The 19,433-nt window shown below is 45.0% G+C and overlaps 2 protein-coding genes across 6 annotated transcripts in view; one reads left to right on the plus strand and one right to left on the minus strand.

Annotated features, from left to right (window-relative positions):
- SYTL1 (synaptotagmin like 1) overlaps nucleotides 1–7,876 on the plus strand; it is a 40,758-nt gene extending 32,882 nt beyond the window's left edge. For all 4 annotated transcript variants that reach the window (XM_063312399.1, XM_063312403.1, XM_063312402.1 and 1 more), the window contains 4 exons: nucleotides 3,772–3,850; nucleotides 4,765–4,864; nucleotides 6,605–6,810; nucleotides 7,395–7,876. In XM_063312399.1, the coding sequence (XP_063168469.1) occupies nucleotides 3,772–3,850; nucleotides 4,765–4,864; nucleotides 6,605–6,810; nucleotides 7,395–7,540 (531 nt within the window). In that variant the 3' untranslated portion in view covers nucleotides 7,541–7,876. The remainder of the gene's footprint in view (nucleotides 1–3,771; nucleotides 3,851–4,764; nucleotides 4,865–6,604; nucleotides 6,811–7,394) is intronic.
- Nucleotides 7,877–7,935: 59 nt separating this feature from the next.
- Nucleotides 7,936–19,433, minus strand: part of MAP3K6 (mitogen-activated protein kinase kinase kinase 6) — a 50,403-nt gene continuing 38,905 nt past the window's right edge. Inside the window, exons 19-29 of one of the 2 annotated variants that reach the window (XM_063312397.1) lie at nucleotides 19,271–19,428; nucleotides 17,791–17,962; nucleotides 17,535–17,697; nucleotides 16,807–16,978; nucleotides 15,036–15,209; nucleotides 14,502–14,607; nucleotides 12,936–13,188; nucleotides 11,140–11,249; nucleotides 9,701–9,807; nucleotides 9,178–9,254; nucleotides 7,936–8,655 (exon numbers count right to left, since the gene is read on the minus strand). In XM_063312397.1, coding sequence (XP_063168467.1) covers nucleotides 8,580–8,655; nucleotides 9,178–9,254; nucleotides 9,701–9,807; nucleotides 11,140–11,249; nucleotides 12,936–13,188; nucleotides 14,502–14,607; nucleotides 15,036–15,209; nucleotides 16,807–16,978; nucleotides 17,535–17,697; nucleotides 17,791–17,962; nucleotides 19,271–19,428 — 1,568 coding nt within the window. In that variant the 3' untranslated portion in view covers nucleotides 7,936–8,579. Of the gene's footprint in view, nucleotides 8,656–9,177; nucleotides 9,255–9,700; nucleotides 9,808–11,139; nucleotides 11,250–12,935; nucleotides 13,189–14,501; nucleotides 14,608–15,035; nucleotides 15,210–16,806; nucleotides 16,979–17,534; nucleotides 17,698–17,790; nucleotides 17,963–19,270; nucleotides 19,429–19,433 lie in introns of those variants that run through there. The other variant, XM_063312398.1, reaches the window with a different exon arrangement.

Genomic DNA, 19,433 nt, shown 5'->3' on the forward strand with positions numbered 1-19,433 from the left:
TAGAAAAGAGTCATGGAAAATTATTTAAATATATGATTACTGCGGAAGATTATTATATGCACAAAGATGGAAAAATTCGGCATTACCCACCATGGAGGAATGGCTAGTGAAATTGACAGAACTTGCTGAGATGGCCAAACTGACTTCTTTGATTAGAGAAAGGTCATTGGTGACATTCATCAGTGACTGGAAACCCCTTATGGACTTTTTGTGTAAAAAAAATGATTTTGTGACTTATGGTTTTGATGATTAGAAAGAATAGGTCATAGAAAGAAGGGATTTATGATGTAATCTTAGAGAGAGAGGTTTGATTAGAATTGTATGTATAACTGCTGAGAGGAAGATTGGAAGCCACTTGAAATTTGATCTCCAATTAAGATCAGCTGGTAACCACAGGAAGTAGTAGAGATGATAGTACCATGTTCTCTGCTTCCGTTGAAGGCCATGCAGTGCTGAGGCAGGAATTAATTTTCTGTAGGTGTATAGTCAAAAGTGAAGTGGAAAAGTCTGCTGAGTTGTAGAGCCACTGCAAATTGTTAAGGAGAGTCTGGTTCAATGCAGAGTGCAAGTTATGTGTGGTGAAAACTCCCAGCCTCAATGTCTTATCGTAGAATCCAACCATTGCCATATTTTGCAATCTTACTCTTTGAGGGGGTTAAATAGACAGTGTTAGGTGTGTGCTGCCATCCTACTGAAATACAGGGAAAGATTGCAAAATCCTCTTATGGATTGGTAGTTAGTTAAAAAGAGAAGAGGGAGCAAGGGCAAATGTTGGTTCTCACAGTAGGAGGGGTATAAATGGTGGAGCCTCCCCAAAAATCTTTTGGCTGGCAGATGCTCTTTTTAGGGTTTAGGGTAACCAGTGAGATGGCCAAGATGGCTAATGGTGGTGAAAATCAAAAGGAAGAGGGCTCCAAAAGGTACTTTCAAATTGCTAGATTTGGCATAAAATGGCCAATGCAGTTCAGAATAAGCAAATGCAAATAATGCACACTGAGGCAAATAGACTACTGCCTTGGTACTTGGACTGACCAAGAAAAAACCCTTGTGTGTTTGTGGAGATGTCCTTGGTTTAGTACAGCTGACTTTTATAACCCAGGTGACTGTGTGGTTCCATAGCCTAAAGGAATATTATCTTCATGAGTGTGCCAAAACAGAGGCGGTGAACACTGTTTGCCATCTTGTTCCATGTTCTCCCAGACAGACAAACTATACTTGTGGTGATAATCTGAAGCTGAGAAAGAACTGGGAGGGAGGTTTTTCACACCGAGAATCTCTCATGGGGAAGGGAAGTTGAAAAGGTCTAAGAAGCTAATAAGTTAATAATGTTGAAGTTGAATTCAGAGAGGGAGGAGAAACTAAAATGACTAGCAAAGATGGAATTCGGCAGTCTTGAGCTGCTGAACAGGGCCAATTTCCAGGACAATTCAAGATCTCTGAAAAGGCATTGACATAGAAATCAGGAGGAGAATGACATGGCATGGGACCTGTCTACCTGGCGCGGATGCCCAGCAGGAGAAGAGGATCTGAAGACAGTGAAAAGATCAAGGTTGTCTAGCCAACAGAAGGTGCTAATTTTTAGCTGAAGCCCTTGATTAACTCTTTGGGGAGTGTAATAATGACTAGGTACCCAGCTATAGCTTAGGATAGGCATGCTTTCATATTAGGAGAAGCAATTCTGATGCAGGCAAGAAGAGAGTTGACCTTAAAATGGTATAGCAATGAGGACATAAAGCAAGGGTAGGAGGAGAGAGAGAGAGAAATGAAGCTCTTTGTCTGCATTAGCTGAATGCTGCTTGCATAGTTATGTGACTGAATGAGTCAGTCTCATGGAGGAACTTTCTATCTTCTGTCCTTGATGTGCTAGGAATTAAGAAAATGGTACCGGTGTCTTGTCTGATCAATCCTGAGAAGGGCATACGTTGCAATTGATCCTGGAGAAATATTTATTTATCTATTTATTTATCTAATTTGTCCCCGCCCATCTCCTCCCGTCGAGGGACTCTGGGCGGTTTACAACAACAACATTGCAGCAAGCACACACCCCTGTGGCTGTTGTAATCTTTTCCCACTATGTAAAGCTGCTTCTGGATATTTCACAATCTGCTTGTGGAGAGACCAGAGAAGAAGAGGGAGGAATCTGCAGTTAAACCTCACCATTGCATCTTTCAACAGAAGGAAATTATTCTGTGTAGTTGCGGGTGCCACACAGCGGGAATTCTGCCTGTTAACTTTAACACAGCACAAGATCCACAGAATTTCTTTTCCCCCCATTGCTTTTAGGAATTTGATTTCATGGGGCCTTCCAGGACCAGATGTGGCCCACCAAGGCATATTGCCTCATTTGCTAACTGACAACATAGGGCACTATACAGTAGTAGCATAATGTGCATACAAGGCATTTTCTAGGGTAAAAAACATAGAGAACTGGCTTATATACCAGATCAGCCCTATAACTGCCCAGTATATAGGCAGGAAGTCTATCCCACCGCCACTAATGCAGTCCTTTTAACTGGAGAACCCTAGGTGTGATCGGGTCACCCGGCATGCAAAGCCAATGCTTTCCTGCTGAGCTACAGCCTCTCCCTCTGAGGACGGGAATGGCGTGGAATGAAGCTCTCAGTTTTTGCCTTCCGTTCTTCACTAATGTTATTTTCCTTAGTGTTTATCTGCACAGTTGCAGACTCCCTTTCTTTTCGCACTGCACTCACCTAGTTTTTGCAGGAAAGCTGTTAATGCAAGATGTGTCGAGGGAGGTGGTTCTCCAGACAGTATTTTGCAGAGCCTGATGTTGATTAGGACTGGGAGGGAGGGACTGGCCCAAAGTCACCCAGCTGGCTTCTGTGCCCAGGGAAGGAAGGAGTGGAACCCGAGGCCCCCTGTTCCTGGTCTAGCACCTTCACCGCTACATCATGCTGACTCTTACTCTCAGCTGGTGCATCCTCCAGGAATTCTGGTTGTTGAAGAATTGTTTTAGTTTATCCGTTAAAATGATATATATATGACGCTTCTCATAGTGGACACTGGTGCTTTTTCTTCAGCATATTTCCCTCTCCTTTCCATCATAAGAATGCATTAATATGCCTGTGCAGTTGTATTGCTTCTCCCTTTAGTAACTATTGTGCGTTATGAGTATGTAGTATTCTGCCGGCCAGCTGCTGGGAGAGAGTGATATTCGTATTTTGAATCTGAAGCGCTAAGTTGGCAGTGCAGGATTCTCCTTTGTGGATGTTGTGTGTCAGAGGGAGATTGCTCTACCGCTCTGGGCTTGCATCAGCACCAGGCTTCCCTGGACAGCTCCCAGAATTCTACTTTTCCAGCCTATCCCCATGACTGGCTGGGGAATTCTGGGAGTTGAAGTCCACACATCTTGAAGTTGCTGAGGTTGAGAACACTGCATTAGGGCTTCCCCTAGAGTCCCTGTTGAATTTCCCATAATATTCCACAGCAGCCTTCCCCCAAACTGTCACCCTGCACAGATATACTAAGAGTGCAGCTCCCAGAATTCCCATGCTGGGTAGGGATTCTGGGAATGCAATTCCAACATTTTTAGTGAATGCCTGGTGGAATAAAATTACCCTGTCGCAATGCAATATTGTGGGCCTAGCCTATATAAGGCTACTTAGAGGCCACCAATAGAGAAGTGTGCAATTTGCGTTCAAACCTACAACCATTTGGAGCCGTGCCTCATAGAATCATATAGTGGGAAAGGATCTTGGAACTCATGCCCACATTCCTGGTTGGCTGAAACTCTCTTTCCCGCTTTTTCAGACCCCTGCTACACCAGATACTGTCCCCAACCGTGGCAAACTCAACCTGGCACTGAAATTCATTCCAGCTGGATCAGAAGGTGAGATTTAAGGAGCCTTGCTTCGTATTAGGCCTTCTTCCTTGCCTGCCATCATTTGGGATCGGAAGGGAAATGTCCATTCCTACTACAACACCCATCACGATGACTCAGAGAACACATATCCTTAATGGACCTCAAATAGAGCCATGGAAATGAATGAATGAAACTACTATTTCAAATTGTATAACTCGGTTTTACTGGGGGGCAGGGCTTGATTTTAAACTACGTTATATAGGCAGAAATATTGTGATAAGAGGGTTCTAAGACTTACTGTAGAGGGGGGTACTCTAAATCAGGGTAGGAAAGCAAAAGAAAAAAAAATAGAATCAGAGATAATTCTTACTAATAGGTGGGGGTGGGTGAGATGCAGCTGATCCATCCCTTAAAATTCCAATATTTGGGGAGAAGGGGAAACAGTTCTATTTGGCTGGATCTGTGGTCTTTCTCCCCACTGGCTTTAAAGGGGAGGAGGCCCCTCTCCCAGTTCCAGGACAGTGCAAGAACTGGCTGATTCTGAGGCCACTTGGGGGAACAGCTTCCAGAGATGGAGCTGTGAAAACAAATCAGACAAAAACTTCTGGCACTTGAAGACCAACACATTTATTACTGCAAAGGCTTTTGCAGACTACAGTCCACTGTCACTGGCAGACATCTGTGCCAGAATAAATTTGTTTCAAGATACCTTAAAGAATAATGGTTCATTGTTTTGACTTTGGCTCCAGAAGTCATTAGTTAATCATCCATGGGCAACAGCAGCAGCCAAGGTTCTAAAATCCTGAGTAAGTGAGGCAGAAATTGGGCTGGATCTTTTGATGGTTTTGGCTAAAAGGGGTATTGAACTAGAGGTCGGTATCATGTTGGGGATGGGTGGTAGGCCTTCCAGAGTCCCCCTTCTTAACATAGCTTTATTTCAGAGCCTGGACTCCCTCCCACTGGAGAGCTCCATATGTGGGTCAAGAATGCAGAGAACCTTGTGCCTCGGTGGGGGAACACAGTAGATGCCTTTGTTCAATGGTAACTATCAGTGGTTGCAATGGGGAAAGACTTGGCTTGGCTGAGCAACCAAAGGTCAGGCTGGTTCAAGTATTACTTAGCTTGATGTATATCTGGATGTTCCTTGCCTCTCTCAGCAGGACAATCAGAATTATTCATTATTTGTCCTGTCTGTCTGTCTGTCTCTTTCCCTCCCTCCCTCGCCAGAAACCTGCAATAGATTTCTTTTCTCCTTGTTGTTCTTTCTGCATAAACTCCTTTGGCTGAAAGGGAATAAATGTATTTGAAATGCATCTACTATCTATACTTTGAAGGGTTTTAGTCTGTTATAGAGATAAAAGGTTTTGCTTGTGGTTCATGAATGTTTATTCCTTAAAAAAAGAAAGAATGGGTATTACACTGGCTATGCATGCATGACACAACTGGCCAGATTTGTTGCTTCTCCAGGGTAGACACATAGCGAGTGGCATCAGAGACCCATCGATGCCCTGACGATAGGTAGCAGCTGGTTTCTTATGGCCTCCTCGCAGCCATAAATGTTGTTTGCGGGCTAGCTGTTCTTGTTTTTCTATTTTTTTCTATATTTGGAGGGGGAGGGTTGAGAATCCATGGTGACCCAGTTAGAGTCATAGGATAGAAGTGGAGGAGGTTTACTCATCCCCACCTCCTTTCTGCCCTGTTTAACCCCCATGTGCCTGTAAGAGGGCAGATAAAAACTCTAAGATAGAAGGAATTTCTAGAGTGGCCTTATTCTGTTGCACCATTACCTGAAAGAGGGTTAACTCTCTAATAACTACTAAAGTCTTGTAGAAGAAAAAGAGCACCCAGATCATGATGCAGCCGTTAATTCTTTTTTCCCCCAGTGTCATGGACACAGAGAAAATACCCCATTCATTTGGGCCTAAATGAAACAAAAAGAAACAAACAAAACCCCAGCATATGGACACACAGGGTTCTGTCCTTGTAATCTGTTTGTGCGTATGATGGGCTGCTTGTCTTGACAGGTCTTTGCCCAGATCCAGCTACTGGTGCACTTAGATAATTTTAGACTCTAGACTCAGTGATCCAGATGCTATTCAAACACCCTTGACAGTGGATGGGCACTTCTCTTTAGATGTAATGTGTGTTGCCTCACTAATCTTGTTGTAAACCGCCCAGAGTCCCTCTGGTGAGAGGAGATGGGCGGTGGCAAATTTGATAAATAAATAAATAAAATTCCAAAACATGGATGGGCTACATGGTCTGCAAATGGAGGCCCTACTCAATCTGTTGATTGGACTCCTGGACTTATATCTTAAGTGTCTTCCCCTGAAGGCACCTCTTCATCCATGAAGATTCCTCTTATGGTTTTATAAGGTTTCCTCCACAACCTACTATCAGCTCTGGAAAGCCAGATGACTTTTTAGGCAGAAAAAGCCTGGGGAGAAAGGTTTAATCTGTCCCTGTCCCAGTCTTGATCCAGCTCATAAACCGCTCCCAACATGCAGCTGCATTTTTATTAGTTTGGATTGCAGCTAGTTTGATCCTGGTTTCTCAAAGTTCAGCCCTCCCTGAAAAAGACTACTGTAGTCGATGAACTAAATACCCCTGTAAAGGGCTCAGTTTGCACTGTACTGGTTTGAGAACAGCAAACCAGGAACTTGGAGGCTTGGCTATTATTGAAGGGACACTGGGGCCATGCCCAAGTTGGAAGAACTCTTTCCTGCCCAGTTCAGGACAAAACTTCAGAAATATCCATCTTGTCACCTTATCCTCTTCCAGCTACATCCTCCCGGATGACACCAAGTTGAGCCGCCAGAAGACCCGAATTGTGAAAAAGAGCCTCAACCCCACTTTCAATCACACTATGGTCTATGATGGCTTTGAGGCCAAGGACTTAGCAGAGGCATGTGCTGAATTCACTGTCTGGCACCATGAGACCTTCTCGAAGCAGCGCCTTGGAGGCATCCGGTTGAGTCTTGGCACAGGTGAGACACCAAAGCACTAAGAGAATGAAGGATAGATGTACAAAACCTATTGTTCTGGAAAGAGTCCTGGAGAACTTCATAATGTTCCATTCCTTCTCTGACCCATGTCACTTTGGAGTAATCTGTCAGTTTTCCAGAAATTAATTCTCCAACTTCTTCAAGATGTTCTAGAGCAGTAATCCAACCCCCAAACAGGTGTTATCTAGTACATAATGTCTGGAATACCTCAAACCACATGGTTTGGAGGATTAATTTCTGGAAAACTCCAAAATCAAGGTGACCCAAAGGGGGAACAGTAGGTTTTCCACATCCCTAAGGGGTAGTTTGTTGAATAAGAGAAGGTCTACAGCTCCTTGATGAAGAGTGAGTAGCCACTGCTGCATACACACAGCTCTCTGTTTGAGGCTGCAATTGAATGCACAGGTCCTAGGAATAATGGAGGCATTCTGTATTGTGTTCTACTAGTTCTTGTCCAGCGAATTCGTTTTAGAAATCAGACAGCCTGCCTGCAAAATACCCTGCTGTCTCTTGCTTATCATATATATCAAGGTAACCTCTGACTGGAGACTGTGTTTTTAATGCAGGGAACAGCTATGGTCTACCAGTCCCATGGATGGATTCAACAGAGGAAGAGCGCCATACTTGGGAGATGGTATTCAAGCACCCTGGTCAGTGGGTGGAAGCTACTCTTCCCGTGAGGACCAATTTGAACCCAAGGACTTCATCCTAGTCTTCGGTTCAACAACAGTAGGATGCCTCTGCTATGAGGAAGAATTAGTCCAGTGGCAACGTGATGGCGGTATATCATGGAGGCCCTCATTACAACCCCCTTGGTTTTGGGAGGTCAGCCTACCTAAGAACAACTCCTGGTGATGGAAGGAGCCATGGCCCCTGGGACAGAGACAGAATAACTGTACCGATACGTGAAATCTGCCTCCTTTTACTGACTTAAGGAGAACATAGTGTGGCTTCTAGAGAGACCTCTTGTGAAAACCTCTGCACTGGGATGACTAGATCACCCACTTTATTTTAAGGAAATAAATTGCCTTGTGGTTACCTTTGCCCATCTCCAGTATTCTCCATGTATGTTGTCATTGATTAACAGTTTCTTCTTCTTTTTTAAAAAAAAACCATTTTTATTAGACTTGGTGCACCCCACCTTCATTCTTATAGATATCCAGAGAAACTTAAACAGTCCCATTAAGTTATCCCTACTTTCCATAGGTCCCTTAAAGCATGGCTTGCGGTGTCTCTCACTACCGCACCATCCATGTCTACAGCGGCATTGCTTGTTTTGCACTAGAAACTGCAGGGTTGGATGGGAGGAGAAGAGCTGTCCAAAACTGCTGAACTGCTTTCAGTAGCCAAGATGGGGCTCCAACAGGGAACACCTAACCCTGGAGCAGCCTCTTTTGTAATAATTGTAGGGTGTCACAACATTCTTCAGTCTCTTTTTGTGACATGCAGCAAGAAGAGAAGCTGTTTTTTACTTTCTCTCAGTCCATAATGCATGTTGCTAAATTTAGCAGAAGCCTTCCATGGAAACTGCCTCTGTGAGGTTCTCCCCGAATTTATTTGCCGTGAAGATGATTTTTGGTCACTTTCCTGGGCAAAGGAAAGATGAAGAGCCAGTATCTGACCTCAATATGAGGACTGACAAGTTAGAAATTCTTTCCAGCCTTATTGCAACTGCTGGTGAGAAGGTGGGCCAGGTGGACCAGATCCTGTTGCCTTGCAAAGAAATCTGAGGCTTCCTTTCCTCTTCCTTCTCATGGTTCCTGCTGCTGGGACAGGTTTTGTCGGTGGTCTATGATGGCTTTCCAGATACGGCACACCATTCCCCCTCTGCCAAGAGAAGACAATCAATCAACTGATATCTACGGCTGTGAGGATGAACCTTTTGGTAGGTCCAAGTAACATGCCATGATCCAGAACAGAAGACAGCTTCCTATGGTCCCTCCTTATTGATATGCAACAAGCCCACAGAGGAGTAATTTGGCTTGCGAAAGTTTTTTTTTCTTTCTATTCTTACAGGATCACAAGTTCAATCCCCAGGAATTCCCCAAATAAGGGAGAAGAGAAACAACTTTCTCTTGAAATGTTGGAGATGTTCTGTTAAATATGTATTTTTTTTTTAGTGACCAGGACCAACATGGTGCCAAGGATAATACCCAGTTACTGTAGCAGCTCTAGCTGGCATCTGCATGAGGATGAGGATGATGATACTCAAACCTTGCATGCATAATAACGGTACCCAAACTTTTCAGGATTTTAAATCATTTTTTAAAAATGAAATTATTTTTGGAGTCTTGCTTCCATGCACAATTACATGCTCATGCCTGAAATGATTGCCACCATCCACCCTACCTGATGCGTGTGTATCGGAGATCATCGATTGTAGCCAACTTCAGCAAATCATTCAGGCTAAATCCATGGTGCAAGAACTGGAGAGAGGAGGGCAATTTCAATTATTTGCTTGATTTACATCCCAGGTTTCCTCCAGGCTCAAGTGTTGGATGTGGCATTTACTTTGCCCAACTGTTCCTTAAAACCACCATCTTCCACCACCTTGCCAAATAGGTTGAGTTGTGAGCAAGAGCGGATGAATGGCACAAAGCCATCTTAGCAAGCTCCACAGTTGAGTGGAATCTTGACTTCAGGTCTCCCCTGGTCTTTGTCTAACCATTATGCCACCCATCCAGGGAAACAGAACCACTGCTTCAAAATGTGGGCATCTGTACAGGCAATTTTTCTACTGCTACTTTGAGGCTAGAGTGGCCTTTTGTTTGAGAAGCCAACGTTTAACTTAGGGTGGTTGGGTTTTTTCCCCCACCAATTCCACTGAAGCAGGGGCAGATGCTGATACTACCTTCTGCTAAATCAGACCTACCGCTGCCACTGTGGCTTTGTCTGCACCATGTTTTTCTAACCACTCTGCAAGGAGGGGATCTCCAGCATCATCATCTCGCTCCCAGGAAGTTGGAGAAGGAGGGATTTCTAGGAAAGCAGATGGAAAAGAACCAAGTCAAAGCTCCTGATTGGACCAATTCTGTTCCCTAAAACCATACTCTACAAGTTCCCCACAATTCCTCGCTTCAGGTGGTCTTTTTTTTATTGTTGTTGTTCCCAAGCTGTATCCAGCTGTCCTCCTGGAGGAAACAGAGGACTGGGAGGATGGGCAGAAGAGGCAATACAGTGTCACAACTGGAAATGGAGACACGCACAAGTGTAGAAGACAAGTCTTACTTCTCTACCACAGCAAAGCTCGGTCGCTCTAGACTGCATATTGCACCAGGCCAAATATGATCCTGATTGCAGAAGAATTCAGCTGACGATCAATCTCTTGCTTCAAAGAGAAGCTTCTGGTTCTTCTGCCTTCAAGGGTGCATAATGTGAAGGATTCCAGAGCCGCATACTGTATAAACCCCCTCCCATTTGCTACCGAATTCTAATGTTAATGGTATTACAGGATAATATTAAATATATAGAGTTCCCACAACATACTTCAAGCTGGAAAGTTCAAAACTGAAGAGACACATTGGCCCAGCATGACAGGCTTGATTAATTTTAACCATGAAGGGGTTTGTGCATTGCTGTGTTATATGAACCTAGCTGAAGATGATAGATAGATGATAGACAGATGATAGACAGACAGACAGACATGATAGATATAGAGCAGTATATAAAAGTAAATCAAGTGCCACCTTTATCTTGGCCATGTTCATTTGTTGCAGCCTATAAAGGAGAATCCTGTTTTGGGGAAAGGCCATAGCAGAAGGGCAAAGCATATATTTTGCATACAAAAGGTCCACTGCATGGTAACTGTAACTTGAAAACAAGCAGATGGTTGGGGATATGGAACCCTCCTGATGCAGAATTTGTCCTGATTTAAGGCAAATTTCCAGAAACAAGCACTGTATTTGAAAATGCACAGATTCTACTTTTAGAAATCTCACAGAGTGAAGATTTCCAAGGAACAAATGGCTGCCAATTTTGCCTCTTGCAAAATTGGAATTTTGTAAATTAAGTTGATCTCCATGCAGGAGCATCTGCAAGGGGAAAAAGGGGGTCAAAGATGTCAAGACAGCAGGAATGACTATGCAATTGCAGCTCTGTAGTGCATATAAAAAAGGGGCAGGGCTTTGATCTTGTGGCCATAGCCAAATCTTGACTTTTTTGACCCCCACAGATGCCTTTGCCTCCATGCCAATCTACTTAAATGGGTTCCACATTCAGCTTTTCTTTGCACATGAATAGAACACACTGATGCAGAAATGCCACTCTCAGCCACTGATTCTCCTTTAAGCTTGCTGCTCTCTGGAACCTCACCTATTATCTTTGGCCTTCTCAGAGACCAGGTATCCTGTTCCATGTTCTTCAGGGCTTCTTGTAGGAGCCTTTGACATTCCTGCTGCTTCTCTATCAATTTCCACTGCAGCCTGCCAGAGCCAAAAAGATCACAGTGAGCTGGCCACGTTCCTAAATTTAAAAACTGATTAGTGAGTAGACTTAAACCAGGGCTTGGTTTGTACCTACTTCTAAGCCATAATGTGGCCTGATTCTTTCTGACATAGCATGATATATGAACCCCTCCAGTGAGTTTTAGTGTTATGTGCACACCACCCACCATACATTGTTCAACAAACTAGGATGTCCTGTCTTAATGTCATGTGTGGCTACAGCTTAGTGAAAAATAAGCAGGAAACAGTCATGCCCCAAGGAGCCAATGGTGGGATCCCTCTCCTGGAAAACCTGTTAAAAATATCAACAGCCCCTCTCTAAACAATGTGGTGAAACAACCCTATTTCTGAGCCCTACCCAATCCCTGCATCTCACAGCCCTTTACTTTCAATGCCCTTCTTTGCTTCAGCTTGTGCATAAACATTTCAGCCTCTGAGCCCAACAAAATGTACAAGTTGGGCACTAGGGCTTGCTATAGCGTGTGGCACATATCCATCACATCTTCAGTGTTAGGAAAAAGAAGGGGGAAAATGGGGATTTCATGAGACACTACATAGCTTCCCTAGTCCAGATTCGCAGGATGTAACTTTTATTAGCCAAACTGACAGTGGTGCAGCTGGGTTCTGTTGTCAGCCCCTACAAGCTAGACCAGATCAGGAAACTGACTCTGCAGGAAGACCTTTATTGAGATGGGTGATAGTAATAGAATCAGTGAGAGCCAGTTTGGTGTAGTGGTTGAGGCACCGGCCTAGAAACCGGGAGACCATGAGTTCTAGTCCCACCTTGGGTACAAAGCCAACTGGTGACTTTGAGCCAGTCACTTTCTCTCAGCCCTAGGAAGGAGGCAAGGGCAAACCATTTCTGAAATCTTGCCAAGAAAGCTGCAGGGACTTGTCCAGGCAGTCACGACTGACTCAAAGGCACACACATTCATCTGAGAGCCAGTTTGGTGCAGTGGTGAAGGCACCAGGCTAGACCTGGCAGATGTGAGTTCTAGTCCTGCCTTAGGCACAAAGCCAGCTGGGTGACCTTGGGCCAGTCCCTCTCTCTCAGCCCTAGGAAGCAGGCTATAGCAAACCACTTCCAAAATCTTGCCAAGACGACTGCAGGGACTTGTCCAGGCAGTCGCCAGGAGTCAACGCTGACTCAAAGGAACAAGTACACACGCACACACACAAAACAGAATCAGCCAGTCTGATTGTGCTTCTTTTCCCCTCCCTCTTACACCCCAGTGAGGAAGCAGCCTGAGTCTCTTCTTAATACTAGCTCCCTTCCAGGACTTAAGGAATGCTTCTAGCCTTTTTGTTTATGCAATGGTTCCTGGATACCTGCTTCCGGGCCATCTCCCTGACTCTCTATACCAGTAGCTAGGAGGATCCCCACCCATCCAGCCAGGCTAGTGACAGAGGCCTGAGCACACCGACTTAGGCTGACATAAACACGGTGGTGCTCCTCTCCCTAGGATCTGCTATGCTTTTAAAAAGAAAAAATGGCTGGCTGGCTGGCTGGCTGACTAAAGGTGTACTTCCTTGCCGATGCTCATATCAGATGCTCCCTTGCTTTCAAGGATCGATACTTAACTAGCTGCACCACTGCACAATGGCTTAGTGCAGCGCCTGTCCCAGCCCTCCCAGCTTCTCGGACACCATCCAGGAAGGGCTGACCTTCTCGTCTCTGCCTGCAGATGGTTGAGTTGAGTCATGAGGGGCAAATGGCTCTTGAAGGGAGGCTGGGAATCCAGCCAACTGTTGGTGTCAGTGCCAATTCCGGAACTTGGCGTATCTGTGCTGTCCTTGAGGTCGCTCTCCTCCTTTTCCAAAGACAGGGGCTGCTGAGTCAAAAGTCCCTCCTCGTCTTCTGTGCCGCTCAGGTGACCATGGCCTTCCTCCTGAAAATTCGGCGGCTTCACCTTGAGCTCTGAAAGAGCAAGTAAGACTTGTGAACAAGGCAAGAACCCAGGAAGAGGCAGTCGCTGCTAGCTGACAGGCACACAGTCATTGGAAGCCTGGGATGGATAATCTCACAAAATGGCTGTCGAGGAAGGGGGATTATGCTTCCACAAAATGGTTGCCAGGAGGGTGATAATAAGGGAGGCTGTCTCCTGCCACCTCCTCAGATGCTTTTAACCCCAAGAATTTACATTTATTTGGCCTGAATCCCCCCACCATTTTAATTCTTTTCTATATAATTCTATAGAACTTCAGCTGGGGGATGCCCTCTCAAAAATAAATTGTTGGAAATGGTGCCTGTGCTTTGCACCAAGCAGCATTCCACACACACACATTTTTTTAATTAAATGCCTCTAAAAATGAATGCATGGAGGTAGGAAATCTGGCAGATGCCAGACGAGGTGTCTGTTGACACACCAGTGCCCATAGAAATATTTTGTTTACTCCTATAATTTAGGAACAAATGAACCATCTATTCTGCCATAAGGAAAATATTTCTGGGTTAATCCAGGCATCTCCACTTCACAGGACAGAGCAGCCAGAAAAGTGGGGGTGGAATCTCCAAGATTTTTTAGATATTCTTTTTGCACATTGGCCCTAAATGCACCGTGTTCACTGGGTGGCTGGAATCATAGGAAAAAAACAGTCCTTAAGATATGCAGAAGAGGGAATTTAAGAAGATAGTTCTTCCTAGAAGAAGCCAAAATGTGCCAAACTCCTCTCCTTGCCAGACTAAGATATGTGCATCTTCTCACCCAAACTGTTTTTCTAAAAGAAAAATCCTTCAACATAACAAAATTACTCGCCTTAAGTCCCACATTCATCAACTGAAGAGCAATATTATTTTTTAAAAAATAAACAAGCAGTGTTCTACACCTTACAATTACAGGAAATGGTTGTCCTCATCAACTATCCCCCAGGAATTCCCTTTAATTCATGTGTCTCTCCTGTCAATAATGGTTTCAGCCTTACTCTAACCGACTCTCTGTTCTGCATTTAACATTGGACAAGCCTCATTTCTCTAGTTGCACACTGAGATCAGCAGTTCTCAACCTTAGCATGCTGGCTGGGGAATTCTGGGAGCCGAGGTCCACACATCTTAAAGTAGCCAAGGCTGAGAAACATTGCCTTGGGTGCTTCCGAAAGATGACGGATTTTAGACGTCTTCATTTGTGGCCAGAGCACAGATTCTTCTCTCCACTTTTCAGCTCCAATGCCTGGGCTACTCTTGTGCTTGTATTCATGACTAAGCCAACCTTCTTCCCCCTCCATTCATCCTACCTGCCAAGATGACCGTCAAGGCTGCCTGGACTGCCTGCCCCATGAGATTATCCAGGGCGAACACCCAGTGTGGCTTAATTTGAAGCTTCCGCAGCATGTGCTTTACCTAGAGAGGTGGGACAGGACAAGTGTGAGATGGATGGGGCATCCTCACTTGATGCAGCATCCGTCCGTTTCTCAGTAAAGAGGAGAGGGACTGAAGCAGCCCCATAGGGCTAGATCCCCATCTTTCACAGAGAATGAGTTCATACACTGCCCTGAATCATAGCATGGTCAATAGGAGCACAGCCACTGTGGCTTTTAAAAAAGGCGTGGTCGTTCATTTGGATTTTCTGTGAACTTAGCTAACTGAGCTTTCTTCAATAAACCATCACTAAACAAACCACAGTTCAGGGCAGTGAACTGAATCCCAGAGAGAGACCAGATCATCTGTCTTGGCTTTTTAGAAATCTTCCAGTTTTAGAAGAGATCCCAGTTGTAGCCAATATTAAGGAAGCTAAGGACTAATAATTGGCATGCTAATAAGGTACTCACTGTGTCTTGGAAGGTGAAGAGTGGAGCCTGCAACTGGCAGAAGCTCAGCCCATCGGCCTGCAAGTGAGCCTGCAGCTGGAGCAGACTGTGGGCCAGCTGTTTGCGGCTGGGAGAACGGATGTAGTTCTTGAGACAGGATACCAGCTCAGCAATGTGCTCCAACAACAGCACTCTCTGTGGAGGAGAAGAAAGACAAGGCCCACAGGGAATATATATCCAAGAATAAGAGAGCCAGTCTGGTCTAGTGGTTCAGGTGCTGGGCTAGAATCCAGGAGGCTGTGAGTTCTAGTCCCGTCTTAGGCATGAAAGCCAGCTGGGTGACCTTGGGCCAGTCCCTCTCTCTCAGCCCAACCCACCTCACAGGGTTGTTGTTGTGGGGAAAATAGGAGGAGGAAGGAGTATCAGGTCCGTTCGCCACCTTGAGTTATTTATTAAAAAAATAATAAAGGTCGGATTTAAAAAATCTTTTAAAAAAAGAGTAAAAGAAGGGAGGGAGGGAAAAAAAGGAGCTTCCGATTTCCTTTGCAGCAAATGTAAGTACAATTGTCAAATTAACTCTCACACCATGATTACAAAAAAAGCTCACTTTTTTCTGTTATCCCTTTGTTTTAATCATCAAAACCACAAGTCATAAGTGCATTTTTTTTCCGTTGCATGCAAAAAGTCTATAAGGAGTCTCCAGTCAGCCATAAATGTAGATATAGTCTTCTCTCTAATCAGGGAAGTCAATTTAGCCATCTCCGCAAGCTCCATCATCGTCACCAACCATTCTTCCATTGTGGGTAGTATCGAACTTTTCCACTTTTGAGCATATAATAGTCTCGCTAACCTTCCCTTCCTGTTCCCCTCACAGTGTGTCAGCTGAAGAAGGCAGACCAGACTAAGAAACCAATGTCATACAGGTCAGGACTACTGTTACTGTAACAGCTATAGCAACAGAAACTTGCAAGTCTGAATGTGCTTCCCCCTTTCTCACTTTTTCTTTGTGTGAACTCGAGAGGGGCTTGACATTTTCTCCAGTTACTTTCTTGGCCCAGGTCAAGCCCTGCTTATCCGGCCATTGCCTTGCTAGCAGCTCTTCCTCCCATCCTTCAAGGCCATTCCCTCTTCCCTCTACACAGTTACAAGAAAAATCTGAGGCACGGTGGTAACCATATTTCCTGCAACGTTCAGGATTCCCTGACAGACTAACAAACGATGGTAATTATGACCAAATGCAGCAACAGTGTCTTCTGACCTGCCCAGTCAATCCAGCAAAGTCAGAAACAAGTAGTAACCCACCTCCTCATCCCCATCTCTTTTCCTTGCTTAGGATTTCCAAATATCAGAATAGGACTATGGATATGGAATAACCTCTCTTTACCTCATGAGTTTTCATGCTAGTTATTTTCTAGAGAGCACAAGGTGCCTTCACCACTAGACCAGGGTTTCTCAAGCTGGCTGGGGAATTCTGGGAGTTGAAGTCCACATATCTTAAAGTTGCTAAGGTTGAGAAACCCTGCACTAGACCTTTACCCTTCCCTCCTTCCTCTGTATTCATTTGTGTTAGTTTTTATGTTCTTTGTAAAACTTCTAATAAAATTTATTTAAAGAAGGGAAGGGAAGGGAAGGGAAGGGAAGGGAAGGGAAGGGAAGGGAAGGGAAGGGAAGGGAAGGGAAGGGAAGGGAAGGGATAGCCAACCCCATCTTCCCTCTGAGCTCAGGATTTCATAGCACAGTACTTCACCTGTCCACCTTCAAGCCACATCTCCACGACCCAAGTAGGTCTTACCTCTTCTTGGGCCTCATGTATGGCTGCTGCAATGTTTGGCAGCTCCTCCGTCAGGACCTTGTGCAAGGTAGCTCTCCTCTCGCTGTCTTTCTTTAGCAAGAACAAGCAGCTGCCCTCCTCGTGGGAGGAAGCAGAGAGGTTGAGATCGACATTGGTCAGTCCTTCAGGAGTCCTGTGTACATATGTCGGAGGAGTTGGATTCAGGCATAACAATGGCTGGCTGACAGTGATTTACTCCACCCACTACCCCTCAAAAAAGCACAATGGGTGACATCTGGTTGGGAAACTCTCCGTTTAATAGCAACCTTCCTGTACATGACAAAGTGAGGAGAAGCGAATGCGGGTAAGGCAATCAGTGTCTTGTGGATGATCGCAAAAATCATAACAGTATGACCAATTTGACAAAGGACATCAGGTCATATATATATATTCTCTCCAAAAAAGCAGTATTGGAGATTCCCTGTGCTTGTGAGGAGTGGTTGGCACTAGGTGGCAGTCCAACCCTTTCTTACTTTCCCTGACCGTAATCCATTCTGGGCAGATCAGTGCAGCTCTAGAAGCAAAACCAACCAATAATTTAGATTGGCCATGCTCAGCTCTTCTTTGTTTGTGGACACTACTGTCAAAAAAGAAAAAGAAGAAATCCTTCCTCTCTCTCTCTCTCCCTCCTTCAAAAGTAATTTGTAATGGTAACCTTTTTCAAAAAAACCTTCAGCATTGTGTGTTACCTTAGATAGTTGGTCTCCTGGTTCACTTCGCTGGAGCTCCGGGCTAGAATGATGCTTTCCACTTGTGCTTTCAAGGGCTGCAAGGAAGAAGAACGACTCCTGGGTTCTGCAAAGCCTTCTGATGAAGTGGACCTTTGGGGCTTGTTGGGCACTGACAGATCGTCTGAACAAAGGAGAGAAAAGGAGGCAGGTAGCCGAGAAGAGAAGCCGTGTCAAACTATCAGGAATCTCAGCCTGGGTTTGCCTCTCCCCTCACCTGGTACTGCTGGGCTCCTGCATTTCTTCCTGTTCTTCAAAAAGGGTTCCTGAAGCAAGGCAGCAGCAGTTGCCCGCTTGTCTGGATTGGCTTCAAAACATTGCAGAATAAAATCCTTGGCTTCATCAGACATGGAACTGGGCACCTCAGGATGGATCTTGAACATGCCCACCTGAAGAAAAGAAACTGACTAGAATAGTACACAGTCCTTTAACCAGAACACCCACCATGAGGTATCTAGAGCAGTGTTTCTCAACCTTAGCAACTTTAAGATGTGTGGACTTCAACTCCCAGAATTCTCCAGCCAGCATGTTGAAATCCACACGTCTTAAAGTTGCCAAGTTTGACAAACACGGGTGTAGGTGATACTGAGCCGGATGGTCCAAGAACTTGGCTCAGTCTATATCACAGTGTTTCTCAACCTTGGCAACTTCAAGATTTGTGGACTCCAACTCCCAGAATTCCCCAGCCAGCATGCTTCTGGGAGTTGAAGTCCATACATCTTCAATTTGCTACGGTTGAGAAACACTGATCTGAAGATTTGCCATCTTTCTTTAGTTCATAGGAGAACAGGAAGTAGAATTCTTTGCCTGCTTCGGCTGGAGATGGTGGAGACTAAACCCAACAGCTTCCAGAGCCAAAGCAGATGCTCTTCAAGTCAGAGACCTTCACCCAAGAGCAGTGGCAACCTTGCCTTGGCAGCAGCCCTAGTGATGGGCTGGAAAAAGCAGCCAGCCATTGAAAGAGACTTGTGCCAGCTGCAGAGGATTCAGGGACACGGTCCAAAAGCCACCCTATTGTCCCGTCACCCACGCTCAGCTGGAAGAACGAACTTTGTTTTATTTACTGACTTGCAGGAAAGGTGGAATTCAGGAAAGTGCATGAATGTTTAGAATAATTATCACTAATTATATAATTATTTCTGGCTTCTTCTTTGGTCATAGAATTCCAGACAAGGTGCATCATCATACCCTCCCATTTTCCTTGACTTCACCAGTCTGGGGGGTGGGGGGTTCATGGGTTGTCATATGGTGGATTTTAATTTTATAAGCCTACCGGAGTCAGTATGTGTGAATTGGGCGGCCATATAAATTTGTTTAATTAACAGAGAGAGAGAGATGATAGATAGGCTGGACTAAGAGGTAGTATGACTGGCTGGCTGGCAGACACTCTGAAATTTGAGGCTGAGTAGGGATCTGAAGCTGGGCACAGTTTGGTCTAAAGAGTGGTCTTCATTCTTGCTCTCTTGCAGACCCTAATGCACTGGTTAAAGGAAGGAATCTGCTGTGTCTGGTCTCAGATACTGTCCAAGACTGACTGCCTATCCCTGCCCATCCTTTTTCTTATATTCCCACACATGCCAATCTTGACAAAGAGACCCAAAACAAGTCCAGTCAAGAGTGTTGGTTGACCCCTTTGCTGACCATCTGCATTAATCTGAGGGACCCATGAAGACTTCTCATTGCCTGCCCAGCCTCACCTTGAACATTGCAGCCTGTGGGCTGCCCAGCTCAAAGAAAGGAGGCCTGCCCGTAGCCATCTCAATGATCGTGCAGCCCAGAGACCAGATGTCGGCAGGCTTGCCATAACCTCGGGGCCCCTGATCAATGATCTCTGGAGCCATGTACTGCAGGGTACCTATG

The sequence above is a fragment of the Candoia aspera genome, chromosome 10 (genome assembly GCF_035149785.1).
Source record: "Candoia aspera isolate rCanAsp1 chromosome 10, rCanAsp1.hap2, whole genome shotgun sequence".
In the NCBI taxonomy this organism is placed as follows: Eukaryota; Metazoa; Chordata; class Lepidosauria; order Squamata; family Boidae; genus Candoia; species Candoia aspera.